The following is a 7,474-nucleotide window of genomic DNA, read 5'->3' as shown; positions in this document are numbered from 1 at the left end:
CAACAAGCTGGATCAAAATTGCTGCCTTCAGTTGCTGTTAGAATTACCAGAAGTACAAGATGAGCATTTATATATTTACAGTACAGCCTACTGATACAGAGTTATAGTATTAAGGATTGACTTTTAGGGTGTGGAGAGCATAAAAGTCATTTAAACATGAAGGAAGAAAGGAGGGATCAGTGGGGTGTTAACCATTCTAAACCTTGAAGCCTCTTATAACATTCTTGATAAACTACCAACATCTGATGAAAACTACAGATTAAATCTGCCAAAACGAAATTTATTAGCATGTAATGAAGAAAATATATTTGGCTGTCATTCATTGTGGGAAAGCCTCTTCTCTACTGTACTATAATCAACTTCGACCTAATAAATAAATTAAAAGCTTAGTTACATGACTTGTCAACATTGTATTGGCTTTTTCTTGCCAGTGTTTCACATACAAGCAGTGGTGGGAAAAGTGTTCAGATCCTTTAGTAACAGTTCTAATACCACACTGTAAAAATGTTGCATTCAAAACCTATAAGTCAAAGTACATGTAAGAATTAGCAGCAAAACTTACTTAAAGTATCAAAAGTAAAAGTACTTATTTAGCAGTAACATGCTTCTTGTCAGTGTTTTACTGTTATACATGATGTTTCTGGATTGAGATTACTGCTGCAATGTGTATGTTGCATTTTAGATGTTTAAGGTTGTGCTAATTGTAACTCCTTTATATACTGTTGGGCATTTTAACATACATCATCATATTCTATATAATCCTCATGTTTGTAGCGCACGGTCCTCTGAGAGAACCACGTATTTTTAAAAAGATTTTTATTTTGAGCTCAGAAAGACAGGCCTGTTTTCAGCTTTGGATGACACATTTTTGAGCTCATCCAAAAGAATTTTTAAATAGTTTATTTAGCTTAAGAAGTAGGAAAGTTTTCTCAACCCATAAAGGAAGTGGGATGTTTATTTTATGGACGTCAATGGATTTATTATCACAGTTCTCATCAAAATCACCAAATTTAGAGATAGGGAGGTTTCACTGGATAGGAAGAAAGTTGTCATCTGAAAAGTAACTACTACAGAAAGCAATGGATTAAGAAAGTACAGTTTTGCTTCTGAGAATTAATGGCACGTTGTATTAAGTTGCATAAAATGGAAGAAACCTACTCAAATAAAGTACAAATACCTCAAATTTGTAATAAGTACAGCAAGTAATTCAATGTAACTTGCTTCCACCAAAAATAAAAGAGGCGTAATTATTGCAGTAATTTAAAAACTAAATAATAGTTGTTTGCCCATGGATTATGATCTTTAGAAAATATAGGCCTTTGTGTTTTAGATAGGCCTGTGTGGGTTCAATTTAACCCACTCCTGTAGTTATCATCACAAAACAACCCAACTGTTCTGGTCGTCATTCTACTGTATGTCAAACGGACATTTGGCTAGGAGATTAAACAAATGGATATCTGGATGTAGGAGCTTCTGTGAGGTCCTTGAATGCAGCGCTGGTTTCCAGGGAGTGGCACCTGCACCTGTCCGACCTGTTTTGGGGACACATGACTCCGGAGGAATTTCCCCCGCTGCTCCCGACCATTGTTCAACGGACTCTTTTTCGTGGGCGACAGAGAGAGAGAGAGCCTGAGGCGAGGAGGAGATAGAGAGATAGAGAGAAGGGAGATAGAGAGATGTCGGAACCAGCCGCAAATCCCGCCGCCACCTCGTTCCCAGCGCCGACCATTTCTCTTCCTTTGGGATTGGAAGTATTGAGAACTTACTCTGGAGCCCTTGTCTGTTTAGAAATAGTAAGTGTGTTTGTCTGTTTAGAATTAGTAAGTGTGTTTAGTATCTGGGATGTTCGACTGTATGTTAAATTACAATGTATCAGTGACTTCAGTTGTATTGCAGCATAGCCTACTCTAGTCTGCAGAACCTATATAATGACTAATTCTTTATTAATAATTGATGGCCTTGACCAGCATGTTGTTCAAGTCCAGTTAGACTTTAAGTTGTAGGCTACAACACGGTCTTTCCTTTATAATGTGCGTACTGCTCAGTGTTTGGATGTTCACAACACAGTAGTCCTCACTGTGATATTGCCTGAGGCTGTTTTTAGTCTTTTTTTCTTTTTTTTTTCTTTTTTTTTTGCTTAACGACAGTCAAAGCAAGGGCAAATGTCGCCAAGATTGGCCGCAAGGGTCAAAACACCCGTTTCTTATAGAGCAGTGCAGGCCTGTAAAATACCAAATTTGTTATCACAATCTTATCCTTTCACAATAATAAAACGTGTCGTTACGTGCTATCTCTAAGCTTATGATTATTTAATACCTAACTACATGCCTGGTTGCAGGTGAAGGCCTGTACAGATAGAAAATGGAAACTATCATTCAATTGCCAATGTGTGTCTGCTATCAGCGTGCCATTCAGACAGCCATTGCCAAGATATTACACCTGTCATAAACTACACTAGAAACTGTAGCCTAGAAATATTTGGAAAGTTCCATAACACATTCTTCTTCAGTGTTTTAATAATCTGTGTTAACTTTATGTTTGCCACTTTGTCTTATGTTTGTCAAAGGTTTACTAAAACCAATTCAACCAACTGATACCAATAGGACTGTTTGCTTCTATCCCCAGTTATTTGGTGGTCTAGTATGGATCCTGGTTGCGTCCTCCAATGTGCCCGTGCCTCTGCTGCAGGGCTGGGTGATGTTTGTCTCCCTCACCACCTTCTTCCTCTCCTCCGCCTACCTTGCGCTCTTCGTCACCGGTCTGGCTGACCGCATCAACACTAATTGGAATTTCTTGGTGAGTGGTAGATAAATGATCTGATCATTCAGTCAGTTAGTAACTCTCTGTCCTTCCATCCACAAACATGGTATAATATAATATTAATATGTATATATAATATTAAACCCTATACCTCAGATTGGTCGGAAACTGAAGGGCATCACATTTCTTCCCAACCATTTATCCTTGGAAGCCTTTCATTTTGCTGCTTTCTTTTGTGCAAGAGCTTGTAAATGCTTAGATACTATAACATAGCAAAACCCTTTTTAAAATGTTTTATCTGTGGAGTTTTCTTACAAACAGAAGATTTGTTGAATTCAGGGTTACTCACCATAACACATTGTGTTAGTTTTTAAAGGTCTACCAAACAGGTTGAATGCAATTCCTTCCTCATAAAACTTTAGGCCTGTTCCAGATGAACTGAACTTTCATCCTGTTAGGTCCAACTACAATTTATTAGAATGTTATCACACCCATATAGCAGCTCGTACGCACTACGCAGTCTCCAGTTGTTTTTATTAAGACAGAGAAGCCTGTTCAAATGCTCCACACGCCATCTGTTGCTGATGGTAATAAACAACAGTAGATGATCCGAAGGCTGAACGGATTTAGTCTCTCTGACTTCTAAACATCACCTGCAGCCACACAACACATGTTCTGTACAGAATAAGCCTTTACATCAAACAAATAGCAAATAAAATCCATTCGATAACCAACAATAAAAAGTGTCTATAAAATGTCATCCGGTTGAGTCGATTCTGAACCCCTCAGTTGTTCGATCAGCTGAAAAACAAGACAATACAACATCACCTCTGGCTTCTGAAAGTTATGGTGGGACCTTTTCACTGTTTTATAGACTAGCTGGTTAATTGACTGATTGAGCAAATAGTCTTCAGATCAATTGCTAATAAAAGTAATTGATAGGTGCATCCCTGTTGTGAAATAGGTATTGTTGTAACTAATGTACAGTAACTAGCTTAGCTGTAAACCTATTGAGCATCGCCTTCGTGTTGTATGGGGCGGCTGTGGCTCAGTGGTAGAGCGGTTGCCTGCCAATCGGAAGGTTGGTGGTTCGATCCCTTGGCCCTGCAGTCCTATGTCGAAGTGTCCTTGGGCAAGACACTGAACCATGTGTGTGTGTGTTTATCTGATGAGCAGGTGGCACCTTGTACGGCAGCCTCGGGCACAGTGTATGAATGTGTAATTGGTGAATGCATCCTGTATGATGTAAAAGTGTTTGAGTAGTTGTTAAGACTAGAAATATATATATATATATATATATATATATATATATATATATATATATATATATATATATATTAATATATAAATACAGCACATTTACATTTACATATGTACAACCAGGTGTTGTACAACAGGCTACATATTTCAATCAGGAGAGACATGTTTGCAGATATGCAAAAAGGTTTATTGTACAGAACAATAAAAAGAGTACAAAGTCTTTGAAGATTAGACTCCATTGTCATACTAATAGTTTGTATGTAGGGGTAGAGAACCATCATAACCCCCCGATGGAATCTAGACACCGGTGGTGGTGATGAAGAAGTCTGAAGACCAGACCGAAAGTGGCTCCGTATCGGTTAGCTGGAGTAGATGACTGGAAACAACAGCTGATAGCAAAGGGAGAAACCGATTTTAAAGCAGGGTTGTGACTCTGCGATTGGCCCTTGCAATTTGTGTAGGATTCTGATTGGTTTAGCAGGAAGGTGAACGCCTCCAACAGCTGAATTGATTTAGGAGAGCATTGATTTAATGTTAGGTCTTTCTAAAATAATTTACGCTGAGCTACATTAGTCCAGCACGTAAGGCAAATGGAAATCAGAAATTTAGGCTTGTTTCCTTGACTAAAAATCAGATATAAAAAGGAGTCTAGGCTATAAGCAGTCTAAGCACCCTGCTTAAGAACTTTTCAATAATAAACCATAGCACCTACATGTATGTGGAATACAACATATAGACTGTAACAAACATTAAATCACTATTAAAAGACAGTCTCATTGTAAATTAAATTAAATTTAGTATTGGAGAGCATTTTCCATTAGTGCATAACTACTATATATGTACGATATGAGTAGCAAAGTGAGAACCTGTGCCATGTTATTGTGATATGTCACTGTAGTGTGCTCTGTGTTAATTCTGGGCTCTCAGACCGAGCCCCCCTTGCCTCGGGCCCCCCTTGCCTCGGGCCCTGCTCTAGGAGTAGCCAGGCGTGTGAAGTTGTTTGTACTCGGCCGAACAATGAGTGACAAGGATGATGAGCTCACACCAAAACGCAACAAAGGGCCGCCTGTAGTCCCGCAGCGATCGCAAAGTTGACAACACATACTGTCATTAACCTTCTTTACTCTCTGACACGTACTCTCTCTGTCTGGCTTTCTACTTTCTTTGTTAATATGATAGTTTCCAAATAACTTAAAGCGTTTCACTCTTTTGCATTTCTTAATTCACTCATTCTTTTATGTGCCATGTTTGTTTTATCTGCTATGTTATGATTTATAACTAATGTGAAAACTTGATTCTTTGACCTATAGATAACCTGGTCTGTTATGTGAATGCCAAAGTCCTTGGAGCTGTAGTGACTAGTGCAGCTATTGTCTCATAATTACCCAATGGGGTTAAAACTCCCACGTTGGTCACTTTGTTCCCAACTATTGCTACTGCTTAAACTTTTTTTGTGTTTATTTGTAATGCATTCTCTCTTCTTTTTCCCCAGGATGTGTTTTACCATTTTTTAGCTTTGCTTTTCTACTTTGCTGCCTTTGTGCTGGAGGCAGCTACTACAGCAGCTAATGGAGGAGCTTACGTCAAGCAACTGAATAACACCATTCCAAATGTCATGTGTATAACCTACCCTCGGGGCAACATATTCACAGTCCTGAATGACAACCAATACAGTATTAATGTGGCTGCCACGGTGAGTGCCATATCTTTTCAAATAAAAAGTCTGTAATGTATTTCTGGGCAATATGTTGATATTATATCAATATCGTGACATGAGATATTGTAGTATGGCACAAGTGTTGTACTTTCCTGGTTTTAAAGGCTGCATTACAGTAAAGGGATGTGATTTTCTGAACTTAACAGACTGTTATAACTGTTCTTTTATTTGCCTTTGCCCACTCAGTCATTATATGCACATTACTGACATTATTTATCAAAAATGTCATTGTGTAAATTTTTTTGGAAAGCACCAATAGTCTACAACATCGTTGTAGGTACTTGGTCAAAGATATCGTGATATTTGATTTCTCCATCTCGCCCGACCCTATCTGTAATACAGTGCATGCATTATTTGTACATTTTAATTCATATCATAATGCACTCACAGTACTATCTGATTGAATACAGCCCAATGTCAAACTCCTTGGTTGACTTTTACTGACGTGTGTGAGCTGCTGAAATTGCATTACAAAGATAAAAAAAAGAACTAATAGTTGGTTTTACGATAGGGTTAATTCATGTAATCATGAAGGTAAAAACAGCCCTATTACTCGTTCAGACTCTCAATAAGTTCTGTCAAAGTAACACCGTAGTTGACACATTTGTATTTAAATAGTAACCGCTCTGCTCACTAAACGTCAGTTTTGGTCTTGTTTTGGTTTTCAGAAATATGTGCATGCACCTTCTGATAAAATGAAAGAGTGTCCATGTCGCCATAAATAAAGTGAATATTAAATGCATGCCTGTGGTGTGCTGCTGTCAGCTAGATCTATCAGGCCATATACAGTATGATTAAAAAAACAAGCTCTGGCCCTCCTCTCGGACATAAATATTATAGGTTATGTTTGGTTACGTGATGACCAATCAGGACGAAGCAAAGTCATCTTGTTGATGTACTCGCCGTTTCAGCAGGTTTCTCTGGATTATTAGTCTGGATTAACGGAAGTGCTTTTCCAGGATAAAGCCCAACAGCCAGCAACCCAAAATGTGTAACTAGAGAAACTCACATAAAAGGCTACATGTCTGTGCTGAGTTTTCATATCCTGTATATATTGAATACCAAAGAAAAGGTTGTTTTAAAATAGTTGAGTTTATACATTTGATGAATAGTTATGCAACAGTTTCCCCTCTTCTAGTTAGGGTTATAAAAATGCTTCACTTAGCTGCTTTCTTTTGTTTCATATATGTTTTTTTTGTGTTGATTAGAATAAGAACGATGTTTTAAAATAAGCTTGTTTGAATTTAATGGATTCAAAATAATTAAATAATTATAGAAAGGTAATGAATCAAGTCACAATTAGCACATGTGAGTAAGGTTGGCTGGGTTTGTCTGACCAGTTTTGTTGCTTTCTCTCCTTTTGTCTTTTTGTACCAGATATTTGCATTTTTGGTGACACTATGCTACGGCTGCAGTATGGTGATGGGCTTCAAGAGGTGGAAGATGTAACCGAGAGAAAACCAGTGCAAACTAGTTTTATAACTGCTTCATAACTTTAGCGTTTATTATTAAAACAAGGGCCACACCATCCAGAGCTCCATGGAGGGCACTGCTAGTCTGTTCAGTGCAGCCTTTGTTATTTTCTGATGGGACACTCAGGTCATCAAAGGAAGAATATACAAGAATGTCTGCCTCAGTCAAAACATCTGTTAAGATTTCTCAACAATAATATTCCTACAATAATTCTTCTTCTGAGGTATTTACACAACTGGTTTCAGGTAGGTTCTGGGCTGGTAA

At 38.0% G+C, this 7,474-nt stretch overlaps 1 protein-coding gene across 1 annotated transcript; it reads left to right on the top strand.

Moving 5' to 3' along the window:
* Nucleotides 1–1,491: 1,491 nt before the first annotated feature.
* On the top strand, nucleotides 1,492–7,352 carry mal2 (mal, T cell differentiation protein 2). The gene is made up of 4 exons (XM_034873445.1): nucleotides 1,492–1,793; nucleotides 2,626–2,796; nucleotides 5,513–5,713; nucleotides 7,115–7,352. Exons 1-4 carry the CDS (start codon nucleotides 1,677–1,679, stop codon nucleotides 7,184–7,186), a joined length of 561 nt encoding a protein of 186 aa, XP_034729336.1. The 5' UTR covers nucleotides 1,492–1,676; the 3' UTR covers nucleotides 7,187–7,352.
* The last annotated feature ends 122 nt before the right edge of the window (nucleotides 7,353–7,474 follow it).

The sequence above is a fragment of the Etheostoma cragini genome, chromosome 6 (genome assembly GCF_013103735.1).
Source record: "Etheostoma cragini isolate CJK2018 chromosome 6, CSU_Ecrag_1.0, whole genome shotgun sequence".
NCBI classification, from domain to species: Eukaryota; Metazoa; Chordata; class Actinopteri; order Perciformes; family Percidae; genus Etheostoma; species Etheostoma cragini.
The sequence above is the reverse complement of the archived record's forward strand: the minus strand, read 5'-3'. Positions and strand labels throughout refer to the sequence as shown.